Below are 23,506 nucleotides of genomic sequence, written 5' to 3' on the forward strand. Positions count from 1 at the left end.
ACCATTGTATCATTAATTATACACTATACACTTCTGCCAAACGCAATGCACTCAAACTCTGATGTCCCCCTATTAAAACAAATTAAAATCGTTAAAATACCGTTACCGAAACGTTTTACAACATTCGTAATGTGACCCCTTGCTGGAAGGTATCAGATCGTTAGCCTACATAAACGAATGGGTATGTAAGGAGACAAATATGGAATAATCAAAAATGGAATAATCTTTCGAAAGGCTTTTGCCATACCTTTATCACAACCACCAACCACAGTAAGGGGAACTGCGTGTAAAATGAACAGGTAGTTAAATGACCGAAAAAACAGTAGAAATTATTTCCAAATGCTTATCCACCCTGTCCTATAAGTATTTCAAGTCCTTTGGGCCACCCTGTACCGATCAAGAACTGGCAAAAAGTGAAAAAGGTAAACAAAACCAAAATCACCTGCTCAGTACTGGCTGTGATGTAAATTTCTGCTCGTGATTAATAAGCTTTTTTGAGGTGAAAAATTGATATCCGTTCAATTGGTTGATCCAGTTTTGTTCACACATCGTATTGTCGTTGATCTATCGAAAGAAGTCGTAGGTACCTAAGTATTTTCATCAAAAACCGTTTTAAAAAAGCCCTTGAAAAAATAAATTGCTGCGGTGGCAAAATGAACAGTGAACGATGAGGGTAAAATGAACAGTGTGTCTAATCACAGATTCTTCTCCAGATGACTCGGATCTACAAACGAAAAACCGAAAGGCAGAGTTGGACAAACACACAAATGGCAGCAGCAAAACATGCTGTTGGATGTGGAATGTCCGTAAATGCAGCATCCATCAAGTACCAGATCCCACGAATAACGCTCGCCAGGTGGATAGTGTCACCACAGAAGAAAAAAGGCCTGGGATCGAAAAAGTCGGTTTTCTCAGCCGAACAAGAGACGGAGCTGGTTCAACACTTGCTGGATTTGGAGGCCCGATTCTATGGGATCACTATGAAGGACGTACAAAAACTGGCGTATGAGTTAGCTGAGAGGAACGGTATTCCCCATCCATTCAACCACAAGCTGAAGATGGCCGGTAGGAACTGGCTTGATGGTTTCCTTCGACGGAATCAAACCCTTTCCTTCCGGAAGCCGGAAGCCACATCTGCAGATCGTGCACGGGGCTTTAACAAGGTTTCCGTGGGAACATTTTTCGACCTTCTTCGGAGCACGCTGGACAGCCATAAGTTTCCGCCGGCGCGTATATTTAACGCTGATGAAACCGGAATAAGCACCGTAAGCTAGACAGCTTTTTTATACCTGCTCATAATTTACTTAACATAAATTTAACAATTACAGGTTCCTCCGAAAAAGCTAAAAATTGCTGCTAAAAAGGGAAAGAAGCAAGTAGGTTCCTTAACATCGACTGAGAGGGGCGTACTGACGACGGTTGTTATGTGTATGTCCGCAACCGGACAGCATGTGCCACCGTACATGATTTTCCCCCGTGTGCGCATGCACGATGCGCTTAAGAGAGGAGCACCGAATGGGACAAAGCTCAATTGTAACCCTTCCGGTTATATGACCAGTGAAGTCTTCCTCGATTGGTTCGACCATTTCCTGGAGAACGTGAATCCCACCAAGGAAAACCCTGCACTCCTAATCATTGATGGACACAGCTCCCATACGAAAAATCTCGTGCTCGTGCAAATTTTGTCACTGTTCTTGTATTGCCACCACATTGTAGTAACAAAATTCAGCCCTTGGACGTGGCGTTCATGGGGCCTTTCAAAAGTTACTACGCAGCTGCTTCTGAGAATTTCATGCGTCAAAACCCTGCAAGGACTATTGGACTTTACGACGTCTCTGAGCTGATGGGTACCGCGTTTCTCAAAGCAGCTTCTGGTAGTGTGGCAACGAGCGGCTTTCGTAGTGTGGCATTTGGCCATATTACAGACATGTCTTCAGCAACGATGACTTCGCTCCATCTGAAGTAACTGATCAACCAGAAGTCACTGTGATTCCAATTCCAATGGTAGTTGATGACTCCACTGTGCAGCAAGTACCTCTTCAGGTTTCTACCAATGTTTCAGTTACTCACTCAGGAAACCAATATTGTACTGATGAGGTTCAAACGGATGGACCCGATCCTGCTAGCGTTCAAGTTGGCCCAGTTTCTGAAATTTCTCCGAACTCATCGTTCAATATTATACCGTCGGAAATTTTACCTTTGCCGAAGATGTCAGTTCCCAGAGCAACGAAGCGAAAGCGCAAGTCGGAAAAAGCTGTGGAGATTACCGGCGACGTCTACCGTCAAAACCTGGCTTCTGCTGAGGCAACAAAAACTATCAAGTCCATCAAAAAAGGACGAAAGCCGTCAAAGAAGCGAGCCAAGGGTAAAACATCGGATGAACAGTGCGAGGATACTTTGTGTGAGCTGTGTGGAGATTGTTTTTCTGATTCGACCGATGGTTATGGCTGGAGGAAATGCCTATCGTGTCTCAATTGGTTCCATGCTCAATGTAGCAACGATGATGGGTTTCAATGCCGCATATGTAACTGATTTTTAATTGATTGTTTTGAGTTTCTTCATGGCAATAATTGCCTTGCAAATGATCGTCATGTTATTTGAATTTGTTTTATGATTTTTGTTGAACGAATAAATGATTTTACCCCTGATCTTATGTTTTTTTTCATCACATTTTAGAACACATTTGTCATATTTATTCAGAATATTTTCCTAACGCCTTAATTATTTCTGAAAATTTCCGCCGAAGGTTTCCTTGTGTATTGTGTGTAATCTTAAGTGTATACATTCTTCTATACATTCCACGTTTGACGATAACAGTATAAAACAAAATGTTTGAATAACCCCTATCACATGTTCATTTAACCCCCAATACCTGTTCATTTTACCCCCACTACCTGTTCATTTTACCCCCAGTACCTGTTCATTTTACCCGCACACAAATAAACAGTATCGTTTTTGGTGTTGTTAAAAATACAAAAATTATCATTTAAAAAAGTCATTATTCAAACTTTGCGTTATGCATGCAATAAAAATAAGACTAGAACGTTAAATTTATGCGATTTCCGCAATGTTTTGTTAGTTTTTCGAAGAAAAAAGCCTAAAATTGCGTAGGGTGTTCATTTTGCCCCCAGTTCCCCACTAGATTTCTAAGCGAGTAGTATTACCGAGTTCGCTTACGAGCTAGAGAAAGACTGTTCGATTCATGGTTCAGTCTGCTGCTTCGCAAGCTTAACCCGGCAGCACGCGAAAGGTACATTTCATTCATTCTTCTTAAGCTCTCAAAGAAATTAACCTTCGAGAAGACGATAGCCAAATTGAAACCCATTTTCGACGGTCTGGTTTCCACTTTTCATCGCCGGTACAAGTATCTTCAAACGGCGAAGGAGGAATATATCATCATCTACTTCTATAGAATCAATAGGGCTTATGTCGATTTCAAGCTACAGGAGCTTAAATAGAACCAGTTAAAGGCACTAGTTGATGTTGAAATCACTGGTTGAAATCACCTAAGGACGCTGACATCCGGATGCAGCTGGCGTCAAAAATCAACGAGACGCAGGGACTCACGCTGGAAAAGATACAAATGCTACGCAGCCAGCATTATAACTGTCAAAAACGTGGCGCACAGCCGGCGTTACAAGGGCAATTTCTCAATTAGGGGAATTTGGACCACCTAAGCAAATCACCTAATATTTCCAAACCAATAGGGTCTAAATAAAAAATGTCACATTGTATACTGAGCTACACTTGTTTTCTCTCAATAAATAATGTTTAATCATTATATAAAGCTTCAATCTACCAAACATATCATAAAATAAAAGAGGTGATTTTCGGACATTAAAATTTGATGCGGGGTTATTTGGACCGTCTGTGGGGTGATTGGGTCCAGTGTGTGTTTCATCGAAAAAAACATACATATGTTTATGTGAAGTATTTTGGGATAATGTTACAATCAGTAACCATGTTTTGGGATCGATACCAGGTGTCTTGACCAGATTCCACACCAGAAAAGTTGGATTGAGACCATCTCGAATTATGCATGAATCTTTTCACTGTTGGTTGAGCATTTTCAAACACTTTTGATGCTTGGTCAAAGAAAATCCGTTCTCGATGGCCTAAGTTGTTCTTCCAGGCTCCACCTTCCAACGTTGTCTGTCCATCCTCTTTTTGTTATTCTGCGGCATCTGGAATCAATTAGACCAAAAAAAAGTCTCAAACCTGTAGGACCAATTCACCCCACAGAAACGTGTCCATGTCACCCCACACAACACGCAAAAATTAAAATGCATTTCATTTATTGTTATCAAACTTACAGTTTCGCTACATCAAATTGTTCCTCTTCTGTAGGCGAACAGAACTGACCTGCACAATACACGAAAAGTTTGTTTAATTAGCGGGAAAAACCTTAAAACCACTATCGGAAAACTCACATTTTTTGACGATCAAAGTGCTTGCTGTGTTTATGCTACCATTTCCCTCTACTTGTGAAGTTTTACCAATGTTTTTTTTACCTTAGTTACATACGGTTCAACAATAGAAGGAAATGACATTATAAAAAATCCAAGTTGAGCCGTTTGTACTCGACAACAAACGATTCTTTCAACTTCTGTGGAACATGATGTAGGAGAGAATTTTGAGCCTGGATTACTTAGTAGAGTCGAATCGGTGGTTATTTCTCTGGCTGCGAGAAAATACACTAATCTCAGGCCATTGTCATTAGTGATATAGTGATGTGTGGTTTTCGGTAGCGACGTGACACAACGGATAGAATGTCTTTTTTCTCCTTTATTTATTTAATTAGGCTCAAGTGGATAAAGAGCCATCATCAAGCAGTACATTTCAAAACTATTTGAATATATTATAACTACCTAACCATTAACTTAAGTCTAATTAGCTAAAACTACAGAACAATATAAAAAAATATATAGTTTACTCCTTCGTCGGTATTATCCTTGTCTGGAACAGTACCTGTGGTGGGTCGTAACAATTACATCGCCAGTTGATGTAGCAACGGTATCCTCTGGTAGTGAGTGCCTCCTTGCTATGTTAATGGCTACTGTAATGATCTTATCTCAACGAGTACTAAGTTCTGCTTATGTAATAGGAAAGAATGGACAAGTGGGAGTAGGAGATGCGACCTAAATAATAATATTAGCGCTTCTTAGGGAGACATATATGGGGAATATAAAATTAGGGTCGCGAGTAGCTAAGATATCGCGAGCAGGCATGCATGAGTGTACTCTTTGAGCCTCTAAATCGGCAAACAGTTTGATTCTTTCATTGCAAAATTCATTATATGACCAAACAACGTGCTCGATGTCATGATATCCTTGACCACAATTGCATTAATTGTTAGTAGTAAGACCTATGAGGATGAGATGCGCGCTTAGCGCGGTATGATTGGACATCAATCTGGACATAGCTCTAATAAAATTTCTGTCAAGATCTAACCCTTTAAACCAGGCCACCGTTGAAACTTTGGGGATAATAGAGTATAGCCATCTTCGAAGCTCATCTCTATTCCATTGGTGAGTGACTGCTGTCGGGAAATGGAGAAGAATTCCCGATACGCTATTTGTCTTTCAAAAACTGTGCCCTGCATACTACCCATCTTTGCGAGTGTATCCGCTTTCTCATTACTAGGAATAGAGCAATGGAAAGGAATCCAAACGAAAGTGATTCGAATACTTTTATCAACGAGAAAATTCAATGCACTCCTAATTTTGATAAGAAAATATGATGCTTTCGTCTGCTGTTTCAAGGATTGAATGGCTTGTATACTGCTAAGACTATCCGAGAAAATAAAATAGTGATCAGGTGGTAAGGACTCAATGGTCTTAATTGCATGATATATTGCAGCAAGTTTAGCAAAATACACTGAATAAGGGTCTTCAAGTTTATGGAAGCTATTGTGATGCTCCGGTGGATCCGTTGATTCTTGAACCATCAGTGAAAAACATTCTTGAAGAATTGATATGGTTATATTTTGATGCGAAAATATTAGGGATTAACGATGATAGAAGATGATCTGAAATGTCTCGAGTTTCGTCCTTCATAGAAAGAACGAAATCAACGGAAGATCTGCAAAAGTTCGGAAAGCTAACATTATTGAAGATATCTGCTGATGCTGATGGATCACGACCGTTGGTTCAATTCGAGAAGTTTCTTATAATTCTTAATTACTAATGGGTTCATGTTACCGCTTCGAGTTAAGAAGCGATAGGACAGTTCCCAAAACCGAACCTGCAATGGTAAAACACCTGTCAGGACTTCAAGGTTCATATTGTGTGTTGATTGCATGCACCCTGTGGCTAAACGCAAGCAATGATACTGTATCCTCTCCAGTTGGATGATGTGTTTGGTTTCGAGAATCAGTGAGATGAAGAACCCCCGATGCTGTTTGATGGTGCCCGACCGGAGAACTACAAGAAGACTCAAAAGCTGTATATCTTTGCTCCGAATATAGAGAGGAGATCCAATATGCTCTGGTGCATCTTACGATTCCACGAATGGAGTCAGAAGGGGACAGATTCTTACACTGTGCTTTCATGGATATGATAATTTTAGCTGTTCAGTTTCTATAAGACCACTTAATTCATAAGTATTATCAATGCAAAATTCAAAACGATCGGCTGATTTACATGTCAATAATTGTCAACCTTGCCATTTCGATTAATAACCTTGAAAATTCGTGTTCGAATACTATTTACCAAATTCTGCTGAACCGATTTCTCGATATTTTTCCATTTTTACGAGATTGCGACATTGAGCTCATCAATCGTGGTGTACCGTTTTCCCTCAGTGTAGATTCTGCGTACAAGGATCCCTCTAAGATTTTCAACAGGATCCAAGCCGGCCAGTCCAAAGAAATAAGTTTTTGGTCCTCAATCCATTGCTTTGTTTACATGCTGGCATTCCAGCATTGTTTTGCTGGAATGAATTTTTTGTGACGATATCCACGTAAAAATGGTAGGAGAGAGGATTCCAGAACATGTGTGTGATCCTTGAATGGTGTGGAAGTTATCTTGAGCTTTCCGGTTGCACATAATCCCGTTCAAACCATGCCTCCACCAAAATTCCCGGATGAAAAATACTGTTCCTTCTTCCGTAAATCACGCCAGTACCCGTTGAAACCACGGGGAACATCCAAATTGAACTTTTTTTCGTCAGTGAAGATGAGCTATACATTGAAGAACTTTTCGTTATGGTATATAGTAAAATGTATTCTTTTGGAAACATTCTTTGTCACAACATACCATGTCTCACTGTCGGTTCGTATGAGCTTTGGCAAAACTCAGATGTCTTCCGATGTGAGATGGTTTAAGATGAGCAGCTTTAACCTATTAAGCTCTCTTTATGTGAGGATTTTTGACCAAAAATTGACGAATTGTCACCCGAGTAGTTGACTAGATGAAATATTGCTTTATTTGCACATGCGATTTTGAGGAATTCGAACCTGTTCTAGCTATGTCCCGTTTATCCCGGCCAGAGAGCTTTGATTTACGTGGAGCTCTCTCCGTACCGTACCGTACCTCCTTGAGGATTCGCCAAATAATTGAGCACTACTTGATGGGATCGTCCAATCCGACGAGCAATTTCTCTGATACCAACATTTTCTTGTTGGAATGCATCGATGTGTCTTTCTTCTCTGTCCGTGAGCACTTTTCCCTTCGGCATTTTCCAGATTTATTGATCGAAACTACTGAAACAACGGAAAATGTAACTGGTCTTATAGAAACTTGACAGTTGAAAAATACGAAAACATTCGTTTACGCTCAGCGCTTGCACTCACACATATTAAAATTATGCAGTGTATGGTAGTCACCAACACCTACACACTAGCATATAAATTGAAGCGTTGCTTGTTTACAATGATACAAAGCAGCAAGATCATCACCTGGTCTTATAGAAGTTGGACAGAATGTATTTACGATCACGGGATATTTTTCCCTCGGGCTTAGCCCATAAGAGACTTTCAAAGCAAAAATAACAAAACTTAGGGAAAATAAGTTCCCCTAGTTTTCTTAGGTGGCTCCAGAGAGGGGGAGTCATCAAAACAAAAGCTTGCATAAGTATCCAGGGAAATAGGTTCCCTGGCCGTTTTCAGAGCTAAATTCTAGAGCCCAATGTGTCAATGTTTTCAGTATGTCATTTCTTTCTGACAATTTCACAAACATAAAAATGGTCCCCTACAGATATTCTGAGTGATTGAGCATATTTTTTTCTTTCTCGTTGACTAATTGACAGGGAACCATATAGGTGAAACGCGTGTAATACGGACAGTGGGGGTAATATGGACAGGTGGTTGATTTGTATAGTTACATATTGAATTTAAGATATCTGTTAATGAGAATACCTTCTACATGTTATTCTATAATATTTAAGCCACCCTATGGCAATGAATACTGATCAAAAGTGGAAAAAGGAAACAAAAACCGAAAATCATGAATGATTCCGCGTGTGGATGTAATTTTAGCTGCTTCCTGATTAAGCATTTTGAGTGGTGTAATATCAAAATTCAATTCGCTGATAGTTATATTTCCGTTTGTGAGTTACAGAGAAGAGATATTAGGTATATACGGAAAAGTGAATTATTTTTGAGTGGAAAATTTATATTATTGAAAAATATTGTACCGGTGGGATAAAACGGACAGTTGCCAGTGGGAGTGAGATGGACTGTGAAAAGTCTGTTTAATCTGTTCCTAAGGAATGCCCTGCGTTTATAAATGGAAATCAAATCGCCAAATGTGGACTGTTTAGAAGCTGACTGGGAACAAAAGCAAAATAGTTGAGGGTCTATCCGTTTATACTGCTGGAAAGCACGATATCACTTCTAGGTGGATTAATTCGATTTTTTCATCATTTAACGGACATTCGTGATGAGTTCAGACATTGGTTGAATTAAATTATTACTCTCGCGATCGATAAACCTCTACGCTTCATATATTACAAACCTGTCCATATTACCCCCACTATATGTCCACTTTACCCGCACCGAAAAAAAAGTTGCACTTTTTTGTAAAATATTTGACCAATTAGGTAGAGAGACAGTATATTGAACTGCAAGAAACTACATCAAAGTGAGTTTCCGTGAGTTTCCAAAGATATAATTGAAGTTCTTCTTAACATGTCCGTTTTACCCCCACCTCCCCTACTAAGAGTTGCTCCCCTACATTTGCTATACTAAAATGTTAATAAATTAAATACTATTCAACGCTTCATGAGTAAATGAGAATCCCCTCAACATCCAGCACTTTCTACAACATTTACATTCACTAACCACACCTCCAAACATAATACCCACTAGCGATTGTGACAGAGCGTGACCAACGGCCGAAATGGTCAACACACTTATTTATGCACAAAGTTCAACGGTACGGTTACCCAGATTCTTAAAGATATCGACGGCAGTCCTAGTCGCGAATCGCCCTACCCCAAACTGCTAAACCGCGAACCAAACGCGCGTAGCCTTGGCACCGTTGCTGATGAATAGCAAATTGCCTTTTATTTTTGCTCTGCTCACCACCCATTCGGGAGTCTGATTTCCATTTTGCCAATCGAACTTTACAGGCAGCAGCTAATCATGGTTCAGCTCGACAGCCAAAGCTCTCTGTATCTCCGCTTTGTTTTAATCAATGCGACATGCCGCGTTTGATTTGCTTGGACTTCCAGTAGTGAACGGAGATTTTATGGGGTGTATAAAGGGTGTAGCGTTGATCCCAGGGGTTGGAAGATGAAGGGCTCCCGCCAGTTTTATCGTTCAATTTTCCACAGCAATTGACACCGGTGGCTATTGATTGGGTTAGCCACCCAAACTAATTAAATTTCCCACCACGTTTGGAACACGCCAATATCCTCCGCCAGCGGTTCGGCGTTTGATTTCTATCGATCGGCAGTGAACTATTCGAAGGTGTTTTGGGTTCAAGAGTTGTTTTTTTCCGCGGTGTTGTCGAACGTAATCCCCGTCCGTTAGGGGCGACGTGAGCAGAAAGCGTTTGTTTTGTGTCACCGAAACAGCTCGCAATTAAATATTACGGACACGCTCTCGCTACGCGCGGTTCGCAAACGTCAACCGCTGAGGACTCGTGTTTGAACCGGCTAACCAACTAATTGAAATGCATTTCCCATTAAACGTATCGCCGCAAAGCCATTTCACGCCTCTTCCGTGGTGCATTAAAAGTATTACACCCGTTGAACTTGACATTGTCGGAACGGAATAAAAACCGATGCTAAGAGGATCACGACGAGAATGATAGTTTCGAGCAAAAAATAAATACATAAAGCTACTTCCAGCCTGTTTAACTATTTCACCTACTTTAGTTGCACTTGTCAATGGATCATAGTTGACACTTGCCCTGAATATATGCATAATTGATCCTTGATGTTCCTTTCCTGATACAAACTGAACTTACTTTCCGGAACGAGAACGGAAATGAACGCTCGATCGCGGAGAGTGATACCTCTGAGCAGTGCAATAACACGCAATTGATATTGTATGTCACGATTAGCGTCTCGTTTTTATTGCCACTAAACAACGATGAAGTTGCGGCAACAGCATAAACATGACCACATTATTATGGTTCACACTGATTACATCGATGAGCACCTGAGGTGTGGGATATAGTTGTGACACATTGCAGATTTCATCACACTGGCGTAACTGGCGTAATAACCATGGTGTCCAACCGGAAGCCATTTACACAGGTTGTTAGCGGACAAGTCGGTTCGTTTTGGCGCCAACCTGGTCGATCAATTATATACTATTAGCCAAGGGGCCAGCAGCCGGTTTACTTGCATCATAGCTGAGGTGCAGAAAATTGGTTGCACACTCACATCGTCGTTTATCATCATAGTACAGCGGGTAATTCGTTATATTTCCTAAATAATGAAGGTCTGCAAATGTAGTTCGATGAAGCAGCATCCCGAAAGGAATTGTAAACTGCGGACAACTTCTTCTCCGTTCAATCTCTATTCTTTTCACATTACACACAACAATTCACTTTCGATCCCTTACTGCCACAAAAAAATGTCAATGCTGTATTTGGTTTCGATATTTGCCCGTACAATTTTTGCTACATCAAAATCGGCAAAGCATCTAAAGAACTTCAACTGTTGAACACGTGTTCCCGAAATGTTTATTTATTCGTAAATTAGAAGAGTCCTCTAGAGAAAATACGCTTCTACCAGTGTCTCATCCATGAACTTGACGTTCATCATCGTCGTATGGAAACAAGTCACAGAATCACGGCCTCGTTTCCTGTCTTGTCATATGGATCTAACAAAATATTCTCACTTCTTGTACAGATACTAGATTCAGATTCCAGGAACGGATGGCTGTTTCGAGTCACAAATTTGATTGTGATTTTGCAATATTTTCGAACGACTCGACATCGAAACAAAGAAAATCCTAGACAAATCAGCGAAACTAATTTGATATTACCCTTCAGTAGGTCAAACACGAACACCTGTGGGAACCTGATTTGGCTGGTCGCTGATATCTCCCAGAATGATGAGTTGACTGTGCGCGGTGAAGTCTGATTGACGCGAAAGGTCTTTCCCCTGAAGTTGCCTTAGTGCATATCGGATTTTTTTTTTATCTGTATTATAGTGATTTTCAACTCATTTGGCTGGTTCATCACTTTTTAATTCCATTTTTTGGAAGAATGTCGGGAGTGAGAATTGAACTCGTGACCTTTAGCGTGAGAGGCATGGATGTTACCACTACGCCAGATCGCCTCCACGTGCATATCGGATGATTTTTCGTTGTAGCCGTTCCATCGTAAAGACAAGAATTGTTTGGTATGGAACCAGGACACTGCGAACTAAGGAGCAGATGAAGGCCTTCAGAGCATTTACCTCGTTGAAACATCAGACGTGCTCAGAAACATCCACCAAGTCGAATTGATGAAAAAAATTTTGCTCGTTTTGGCACTATTGAACGTGAAAAAAATTGCCGCAGTTATCCTCCAACATCTACCAATCTCAGGGTGTTTTTTTTGTTTCCCAGAAACACGAAAGATCGAAAAGATCAACATGATTCCAGAGAGCCTGGGAACTTCGTTGGATTTTCGTTAGAATTCCGCACGAAGAATTCCAACAGTCTGTGGACTCCTGTAAACGACGCATGTTGATGTACAAAATATAATCCTTGGTAGCAACCCGCTGATACACAAGGATCATATTTCGAATATTTTTGGTGTGTCGTACAAGGCAAGTTGAAATATTCTTTGGCAAGGCAAGACAAGTTGAATATTCTTTGTGAGAAAATAAGTTTGCGCACCTTATAACAAGTATATACAGGGTTTTCCAACTTTAAATTCCGAAAGTAAATTGAAATAAAACACACTTAGAATTCGAATTTCGATGAAACTTTTATTTCAAATTAAAGTTTGGTTTATGCCATTATGTGTGAAATACAACATACATACAACATACATACATTTTCGACACATATGGACATATGGGGCGGTATCTCGGTCATAACTTCACGAATGTTGTCTTTCAAATGTTCAAGAGTTTGCGGAGAGTTGGCATAGACTCGGTCTTTCGCATAACCCCACAAAAAAAAAGTCTAGCGGGTTCAAATCGCATGATCTGGACGGCCAATTGGCATCACCAAAACGCGAAATTATGCGTGCCTCAAATTTCGTTCGCAATATGGCCATGTTCGGTCGTGTTGTGTGGCACGTGGCGCCGTCCTGCTGGAACCACATGTCATCCGTATCCATATCTTCAATTTGTGGCAAACAAAAATCGGTTAACATGCGGCCATAGCGCTCACCATTCACAGTTACCGTCTCGCCGTCCTCATTTTCAAATGAATACGGCCCGATGACTCCACCAGACCATGATGCGCACCAAACAGTGACTTTTGGCGGATGCAATGGCCTCTCAACAATCACTTGTGGATTTTCTGAGCCCCATATACGGAAATTTTGGGTGTTCACATAGCCACCGAGCTCGAAATGTGCCTCATCGCTGAAGAAAATTTAATGCGAAAATTCAGCATTTTGCTGCTGTTGTTCGTTCACCCAATCGACGTATGCCCGACGCATTCCATGGTCACCACGCTCTAATTTTTGTACCAGTTGGACTTTATATGGATGTAGGTGCAAGTCCAAATGCAAAATTTGCCATAATGATGTGTTTGACAAGCCCAATTGCTGAGCACGCCGTGGAATCGAAACATTCGCGTCATCCTCCACACTGACAGCACAGGTTTCACGATATCCGCTACGGATCCAGTTTGTTCGAATTTACGCACTACATTAGCGATTGTGTGCTCTGTAGGCCGTCCATGACGACCAAAATCCGTCCGTAATGCTCGAAAAACATTTGCCGGTTTTTCATCATTTTTATAGTATAATTTAACAAAATTAACACGTTGTGCGTTGCTAAAACGATCCATATTGTAAAATGGCAGACATTCAACTAACGATATGACGCTTTGGTTGACAGCTATGTCAAACGATTGTCAGCGCAGGACTGTATACTTTCGGAAGCCCGAAATGGAAAACCCTGTATTTGCAGCTAAGTTATGACCCAAAGAGAGAGTCGATGTAGAGAAATCGATCAAATCACTTACACCTCTTTCATTCTAAGCCCCTTATCATTTTTTCTCATCAGTAAAAACATGTTACTTTAATATAGAGAAAACATATTTGAAATGGAAAAGGTAATTTTCTTTTAATTTTAATTTCTGAGTGTTCCTTCAACCCAATGAGAATTTTAATTGGATTAACAACAACTATTACTATATGTAGAGCATATGGGAAATCACTTGGTCTAATATTTCTTTACTTTTCTCGCCGTATAAACTTTCTTTGGGTGAAAATGAACACAACGAAACAACAGCTTAAACCAAACGACCCGTTCTCGAGCGGGATCACACCTTGGTTTTTATTTATGAAAATTCAAATGAATCATTTCATATGTCAAGTCATTTTTAACACAACTGCTACCATATACAATTTTACACTTACACTCGTGCTAAATTTTTCACAATACACGATCGGTCATTGATATGAAATTTCAATGACATTAAACATTAAACCAACATTAAAGTTCCAAATTTAAATTTTATTTGCTAGAATTAATCGAATCATTTACCTTACTTGCATTATAAAAATACCCCGAGTTGCAGATATTTGCAATGCCGATTTCCTCCGGGCACCTTGGTTTTGTTAGGGAATACATTTCGGTAGGAACAAAAGCTCCCCCTTATTTTATGTTTTTGCAATGCCGATTCCCCCGAGACAGCTTGGTTTTGATGTCTCTGAACATATTCCGGTAGGAACAAAAGTTCCCCCTACTTTCATGTATTTGCAATGTCGATTTCCCCAGGCAGCTTGGTTTTGATGTCTCTGTTAGGGACCCGCCGCATGTGTCGTCAATTTCGACCAATCAGAAGTGGGTATTTCCGTTACAATAGGGGTTGAAATTTTTCAATTGTTCGATAGTTAGTTTCATGACATATATTATTGTCTTCAATATTAAAAATTTATTATGGAGTACCGAAATCGATTGACGCAACAATTTCATCAATCCATCATGAAATGACTGAGCGTTTGAAATTGGACAATTTTCACGATATGCTCGATTTTCGATTTTCAATTTGTACCCCAATATGTTCCCGAAAGACGTAATCCTACGTCAAAAATTATTTCAATCAATATTCTATAGATATTGACCTATTTTGACAATGAAATAATGATACACTCAAAAAATCACCCACTGGATCCATCCAAAATCTAATTACCCATCCAAAGTATTGCTCACAAACATTTATTAGCTGATACAGTGATAAACATTCGTTTAGCCGCACTTGAAAAAAACTTGAAACACTTACAAAACAACTAGGAATGTTCTTTTTATCGGGATACTTATTTGCTGTAGTGATAGTATATTTGAGTCACTTTTATTGAAAGGACGTGCGTCACAATCACACACACACACACAAGGCGGCATCGGTGGATATAAACATTCAAACGTCGTTTTTTCCCGAGACATACTTTTAGCCGCAGGGCATAAAAATCGAGTTTTCGCATAATAACCAAGCTTTTATCTGTGTTTTTTGAAAAAGTACTTGGGAATGTTCAATTTACAAGATAAATATTAGATGTGCAACGTAAGAAGTTGGTCAGATTAGTGATTAACGTAGAATTTAAAGGAATGGACGATGACGGGGTCTTCCAAGCATTTATTCCAGGCAAGTATTCGTGTTGTTCGAGCCCTTCATCGCCTGATATTGTTCCAACTTGCAGTGCAACTCAATTTTCACCAGTCTCACCTCATTAATCACCTTTGGTTAATCAAACACTGGGACGCATCGAAAACAGTACTATGGAAGCCCTATTGCCCCCCGCCGTAGTCGAGTCTCTCCCGCCAGCATTCAACAGTCGTCCCGGCCCTACGTGTGGGAGTGGTACTAGGGTCTTCCAGCTCGACATCAAAGGCAAGTACGATGGTCCTATGTACTCGATGACTCCTGATTTGCCCATCGCTTGCAGCCTCCTGTCACCTATCAGCAATCGTCCTGGTTTGGCCACCACAAGTCATCAATTTCGTGGCCATCGAAATTCTGGAGTATCCATCTACTACCAGAATGTAAGAGGATTGCGGACTAAGATTGAAGACTTGTTTACTTCCGTTACTGCTTCGCCATATGACGTACTCGTGTTAATTGAAACCTGGCTCGATGATGTTATACCTTCTAACATGCTGTTTAGCAGCGATTATTCTGTTTATCGGGGGGACCGCACTGCGTTGACGAGCACTAAGAAGCGTTCAGGCGGTGTCCTCATTGCTGTGAAGGATACCATCCCGTCCTGTCTAATTCCGACTAACGTAGACAGCATTGCGCATGTACTGGTGTCGTTAAGCATGTCACAATGTAAGCTTGTCATTGGTGCCGTGTATATTCCTCCAGATAAGGCGTCGGATGTGCAGTTGTCTAATCTCCATATCGACTGTATGGAATCAGTAGTCTCACACTCCAGGCATGATTCGGTTGCTGTATTCGGTGACTACAACAGACCTGGACTGCGATGGATTCGAAACGATAATTCTAGATGTTGCGTGGATCTCACAATATCATCTATTACTCAATCCAACTCTGTTCTGCTTGACGGCATGAGCTCCAATAACATGTGGCAGATGAACTGCCTGAAAAACCACTCCGGGAATACGCTTGATCTGTTATTTGTCAATGAGGAGATAACTAACTACTTGACTATTGATGAAATTGACAATCCTCTTGTTCCAACCGACATCCACCTTTCTCATGTACAATCGAAATTGACAAGCCTTTACTAGAGCTCAATGACCATGAATTTGACGTCGAAGCACTTAACTTCAAGAAAGCTGATTTCAACAGATTGGGCCAATATTTATCGTCAGTGGACTGGTCGCCAATGATCCAGTGTGCAAATCTGGATGATGCTGTCGAGAAGTTCACTCTCATACTTCAACGCGCTTTCATCTTATTCGTTCCACATCTACGTCCCCCGCAGAAACCACCTTGGTCAAACGCTGAGCTTCGACGTAGGAATAAACGCTGCAACGCTGCGCATAAGATTTACCGAAGAAATCGTACATCAACGAACAAAGCGTCGTTCCAATTCGCCAGCCGTCAATATAGAAGCCTGAACCGTCAACTCTATCGTAAACATGTGGTCTTTATGGAACGAAATTTGAAACGCAATCCAAAAAGCTTCTGGAATTTTGTGAAATCTAAGCGCAAAGAGTCTACACTACCTTCGGCAATGTATTTGGATGAACGATTGGCTTGCAGCTCTTCGGATAAATGTGAGCTTTTTGCTTCCTACTTCAGTTCAATGTTCAACCCCACCTCTGACAGTGTTGAAGCTGCTCTGGAACTAACTCCTGCTGGGAGCGCTGACGCTGATACACCTGAAGTATCATCAGAAGGGATACGAAAAGCGGTCGAGAAATTAAAAATTTCCTATCAGCCTGGACCTGATGGAATTGCAGCGTGTGTTCTGAAAAAATGCTTCGAACATCTGGAGCAGCCACTCACTCATTTGTACAACTTGTCTCTGAGAACTGCAACCTTCCCGACTCGACGGAAAGCATCGTTCATGTTTCCGGTGCATAAAAAAGGAAGCAAAAACGATGTCCGGTGTTATGGGGCATCACATCGCTGAGTGCTTGCTCAAAGCTATTTGAAATAATTATGTCGGAACACATGTTTCGTCAGGTGAGACACTACATTTCCCCGAACCAACATGGATTTTTTCCTGGCAGAAGTGTCACTACAAATTTGTGTGAATTCACATCCTTCTGTCTTAGCAAAATTGAAGAGGGCCGACAGATTGACGCCATTTACACCGACCTCAAAGCAGCATTCGACAAGGTTGACCATAGTATACTTCTGGCCAAATTAGCAAAACTTGGTTTGCTAATTTTGCTAGAAAACTAGCAGTCAAAATTGGCTCTTGCACCTCAACCTGGTTTGAAAGCAGCTCCGGAGTTCCTCAAGGTAGCAATTTGGGACCGCTACTATTCTCACTGTTCATCAACGATGCCATCGTGTATCTTGGAGCCGACTGTTGCCTGGTATATGCTGATGATCTAAAGCTGTACATTGACGTCAACAGCATTGAAGATTGTCGTAAACTCCAAAAACTTCTTGATAAATTCGCTGCATGGTGTCGCGTAAACAGGATGCTACTAAGCATACCAAAATGCTCTGTCATAAGCTTCCACCGCAAGATGAACCTCGTTCGAATACACTGTCGGGGACGAAGTGTTAAGTCGAGTTCAAACGATTCGAGATCTCGGTGTCTTCCTTGATCCAGCTCTGTCATTTCGGAACCACTACGAAGACATCATAGACAAGGCTCGTCGTCAATTGGCCTGCCGTTCAGACGTCGAGACTACTCCCTCCACGAACCAATACGTTCAATGATGGAATGCTTCAACGATGTAGCCCATTTGTTTGATTTTAATATCACGATTAACTAATTTAAGAGTAGAATTAAGCGTTTCGTGTTCAGCTAGTTTCACTACACATTTGTTCATTGAGACATACTTGTCGGATGAAATATAATATTAATAAATAAATAAATAAATAAATAAATAAATAAATAAATGGCGAAAGGTATTCTGTTGACGGAAGAGGGGCGGAAAATAATAAAGATATTCAGTGAACAAAAGTTTTCTAATCGCTCGATCGTAACAAAAATTGGTCTATCTGAGAAAGTGGTACGGAATTTATTTAAATAGTGCCAGAAATATGGGATATAACGACCAACAAATGGGAACACCAAAGTTACTTTGCGCCTTAAAGGTCAAATAAGAGACGAAGCAACCAGAAAACGATGTCCTGCTCATACATGAGGGCAGAATCGGTTGTTCCAGTAACGAAGAGGCATATTGCGCGCGCCTTGAATGAGTCACCAAATATCATGTGGAAGAAACCCCAAAGGAAGCCGAAACTGACTGCCACCCATAAGCAGAATCATCTCATTTTCGCCCGTCAATATATGGAATGGAAACTAGAATGGAGAAATGTTGTATGTTCCGGTGAAAAAAGTTCAATTTGGATGGTCCAGACTGTTGTAACAGTCCGTAACAGGTAACAGGCTATTGGTACAATTTAAGTCAACGGCATGTCGTGAGATCGAAGCGAAACTTTGGGGCGGAAGTTTGACAGTGTGGGGAACCGTTTCCTATCACAGCAAGCTTCTCATTTGTTTCATTTTCACCCGAATGAACTCCGAAAAGTATCTTCAATTACTGGAGGACGTTTTGATTGGCCATATTGAGAATAACGCTACCGAGGATGTCGATTTTTCAGCAGGATTATGCATAGATCCACGTTTCCAAGCAATCGAAGGCATGGTTTGCCGAGAAGGACATTCCGCTTCTTGAATGACCTGCTGGCAGTCGATTGCAATACCATAGAGAACCTATGGAGAATCTTGACCGAGATGGTCTATGCAAACAGATGACAATTTGACAACATTTCCAGTCTCAAGGCAGTAATTCAGGAATGTTGGGCTATAATCAATATGGCAGCACTTCAAAAGCTCTCTGACTCGATGCCAAATCGAGTTTTCAAAGTGATCCGAAATGGAGGTGGACATACTAAATATTAGCTACCGATTGGACTCGAAATTTGCCGCAAAAATTTTCTTTTATTGAAATTTTAGGATGCGGCTAAACGAATGTCCACCCTGATTCCTCATATTTGAATTATTTAGAAAACAAAAAGTGAATTTATACTTTTTTTAGAATTAATTCTATGAAAATAAACAATAATCATCTTTTATGAGCAAAACTGTACAAAGAATTGACTTATTTTTAAAAATATTGAGGAAAATAGGGTGCGGCTAAACAAATGTCTACCATTGTATATCGTCCCAAAAATTCGAACTCATCCACACCGGTGCGTCCATATCGGTGCGAAAATTTCACCTGGCTTGCACAAATATCATATGTCAATATCAATATAAGCAGTTTCGATTAGTGTACTTCAATGCTTACGAATTCAACCGGGGATTTCTGGTCGCTGTCCAAGCAATTTCGGTGCTTGAAATTCGTCATTTGTATTCTTAATTTGTGTCACTCAGAACATTGACTTCCCTTCGATACTCGTTCCGTTTCAACTCAGTTTCGTTAGCACAAAAACAAAAACATTTACAAATCCATCGTCTTTTGTGTTTCAATACATGCACAGAAAACAAATTGGTTGCATTGTTAACTCACCTTATTTGGACACAACATCTGAGGTAATCTCAGCAAGAAACACTTTGTCATCAAGCAACTCCCGCAGGCATGTATTATGGATATCAACGAACGCGCACCAAATCAAACCAAGTCGCCAGACGTCTCCTCCCAGTGGTCTGACTGACGAATCCTGCTGCTGGCAAAAAAGCCACAAAAAGCGATAACTTTTAGAGCTGACCACAAAACTCCCGCCCGTGAGCCCGATAGACACACACGAAAACGTGTACACACAATGGAGTAACTAGAGAATCGACCCGAACCGACCGAACCGGACCGGACCGTAAACAAAACTGTCTTCCACGAGCCGGACAGGTGGTAATTTTATAGGCTCCGGCGGCAAGCTGATCGCTGGCTCTCGCGCCTCCTTTCGGGGTTCTCCACGCGCTCTCGGGTCCGCTGCGCTCTCGCGAGGGGAGCACAGAATGGCGCCAACGGACGGACGATAATCGTGTAGTGGCTGGAGAAAGGTGCGTTTAAATTGGAATTCCTGATGGCGATATTCAAATGTTAGCCATTATCGGCGTTAGCTGCATGGGAGGATTGAATGTTTCGTTTTTATTTTTGCAATTAGTATCGTTCGCGACAGTTCTTGTTGTTTGAGAGGTTTCGGTAGAATTCACGTTTTTGTCACATAAAGACATCTGTTTTTTCCTAGTTTCAATTTTTTTTTGCGTTTGCTCCTTGTTCCTTCCCCAAAACACCTGTGTGACCACGTTTATATTCGCCGTCCCAAATTTGTCCAGCTCTATCCAGCTGACTCATTTTCTCAACATTGTTCAATCGGAAAGCGAATAAGTTGTGATTGATAATAGGATCCCGAGCCGGATGAACCCACAATACACCTTCGAATAATAACGCAAGAATTGGAATCTCCCGAACAGAACAATTCTAATTCACAATCGGTGAGGCGATTGTCCCGGATTTATCACTAACTTGAACCGCTAGAATTAGTAAGTATCAGATTAGTTTCCCGATAATGCCATGATTTAATAGGTATGTGAACGATATCTTCACGCAAAACGGCAAGCTTCAAAAGAGCTAAACGATGAATCTGGCACTCGTTAGACATAACTGAATCCACTTAAAATAGAACGTTCAATTCAATTCGCTGATAAACAAGAACGCGTGCCGCGAACACGCTTCTACCAGTGGCTGCCTGAGCGACCATTGTTAGTCAATTATTGCTTGACATGCGTACTGCTCTTCTACGCATAGTTGTCCCATGTTCCAAAATCAACAACTGAGAACAACGCATTCAAAGTTTTCTAGCATATTTGTCTACCAGAAGCTTTAACCTAAGTGGTGCGAACTCAATTCACTTCATTTTCAAGCAAATTCATGCATTTTTTCAAGCGATTTCATGCAATAAATTCTCAGACCACCAGAGATGCCAGATTTCCAGATATGTTTGTAAATTCACAGACATATCTCTAAAATACTTTTTATTTGTGTTGCAGACTTTTTGGATATAACAATATTTCACAGGTTTATGAAAAAAGAGAGGCTCTATTCATCACATCAAAGATATTTGACTCACCGTATGACATTTTTCCATATACGACTCTTCACGATGAATGAAAAATTGCATTCATTTACTATACATACTATACATTTACTATACTACACTTCTAAATTTCATGACAGTGAGGGAACAGAGTCGAGAACCTATGAGAACTATCGATGAGATTGGTAAAACTTAACAGATTGTAATTTCCCGATAATGTCAAGAACGGCCAGCGACAAACCAAGTAAACCAAATTAGCGCTGCCGGGCGCGAAGCGAATCATTTTGACGAGAACAACGTCTTTCAGGAAGGGTGCCAAATCAGAAAACCGGTCACGTTTTTATGAAATAAAGTTAACGTTAATAACTATACTATACTAATACTATAACTATACGTTAATACCAATCGAATCGCAAATTCTCTAAAATTTGTTTGGTATGCTATACATTACAATTTTCTAAACTCTAAACGGTTTATATTCATGAAAACTGGAAGAACTTCCTTTTTTCCCATACATTTGTTCTGCCGTTTGGTGTGCTAACCCTACCCGTATTTCGAATACTTATAACTCGAACATTTCTTAACTGATCGGAAAGATGTTTGCATCAATTGATAGGAAATATTTCTACACGTCTATCACAATTAATAAAATGTGTTTTTTCATGAGATGAACAATTGAATAACTGTAAAATGTCAAGCGTTATCTAAATGCTCTAACTGCCAAGTTTTTATTGACCCGATTCACGGTTTTCCCAACACAGACTTCAAAATCGATGTACCTGTGGAAATCCGCTTTGCAAATATACATGCAAGTCGGGGGTATTTTTTCCCACTGAGCTGTGTTTCCATAACACAAGCTTCTAAATTAATGTGCCTGGGGGAATCCGCTTTGCAATTACATGCAAGTAGTGAGTATTTTTTTGTGGTGATTACTTTTGTACTCGCTTGTCGTTGTGCAGACCGGACTATGTTTCCCCAAAACGTACTTTTAAACTGAGAAGCCTGGGAAAATCGTCATTTCAGATACTAGAGGTGAATGAACTTTCGTGGTTCGAGAACTAGGTAAACATGAGATGTGCAATAATTTCAGAGGGAAATGTAAAATACAATGATCGTTTGACGTCATATCAAACGTAAAAGGACGTTAATCAAATTTATTTGTAACGATGAACATAATCTACTACAAAAATTTCGATGCATTTTAAAATAAAATTCGAAGTGGTAAAGAAGTGGATCGTATAATATAATTGCGTAGTTCTACGTCGAAAATATGCGGTCGTGTCCTAGATATAACCCCTTACAATTTTTTAGCAAACGTGCGGACGGCAACATGTGCGTCGCTAATTTCCATGAAAATGACTCCCCAAGAGGTGTCTCTTTTGAGTAAACGACAATGAGTTGATTCTCAAAGCCCTGACTGAACATCTTTCAGTAATATTAAGATTGACTACATCCAAGCGATAACGGAGATCGTTTCAACCCAGTTCATGAGCATCCCTTCAACCTCGCACTGTTAGCCTATATCTATCTATATAAATAAAACCCGAAGAAGGGATGGCCCGATGGCCTTCTTTATTTTGTCTCTTCCCGTTGATCAATATAGTGGAGCACAAAATCGGGAAATTTTCGGAAAACTCTGAAAAAAAAATCTGAAAATTTGGAAAATTGAATTCCCATATGACCGAAAATTATATCATGATAAGCTTTTTAGGCCATTCGATATTTGCGCTAGCGAAGTTAATTCGTTTGTTCGAAAGTGGAAATGGATTTTCAGCCAAAACAAAACAATACATTCCTATATCTTCTATCTATCTATCAATATAAATAAAAATGGTAAAATTGGAAGGCCAAATGTGTTGCAAATCGCAAAATCCGATGAATCATTTTGAGCCATCTTCATCTTGTTGTATTTGTTATATTCTGCCCATAGAACAATGTTATGATGAGAAAAGTTTAGAAATTCTTTCTATAGAATTCATATCAAAACAATAATTTTGGGCGGGATGAAGTTCGCCGGGTCAGCTAGTATATATATATATATATATATATATATATATATATATATATATATATATATATATATATATATATATATATATATATATATATATATATATATATATATATATATATATATATAGTGCACCCATGGCCGAGTGGTTAGCGTCTCACATTATCATGCCGGGTGTTCGGGTTCGATTCCCGTTCTAGCCGGAGGATTTGTATATATACAGCCATATAACATAATCG

At 40.2% G+C, this 23,506-nt stretch overlaps 1 protein-coding gene across 1 annotated transcript in view; it reads right to left on the bottom strand.

The window, feature by feature from the left end:
- LOC129762204 (aminopeptidase N-like) overlaps nt 1-20,052 on the bottom strand; it is a 29,686-nt gene extending 9,634 nt beyond the window's left edge. The window contains exon 1 of the mRNA XM_055760251.1: nt 19,732-20,052. Within this exon, the coding sequence (XP_055616226.1) occupies nt 19,732-19,782 (51 nt within the window). The 5' untranslated portion in view covers nt 19,783-20,052. The remainder of the gene's footprint in view (nt 1-19,731) is intronic.
- Nucleotides 20,053-23,506: the final 3,454 nt, after the last annotated feature.

Source organism: Toxorhynchites rutilus, chromosome 1 (assembly GCF_029784135.1).
Source record: "Toxorhynchites rutilus septentrionalis strain SRP chromosome 1, ASM2978413v1, whole genome shotgun sequence".
NCBI lineage: Eukaryota > Metazoa > Arthropoda > Insecta > Diptera > Culicidae > Toxorhynchites > Toxorhynchites rutilus.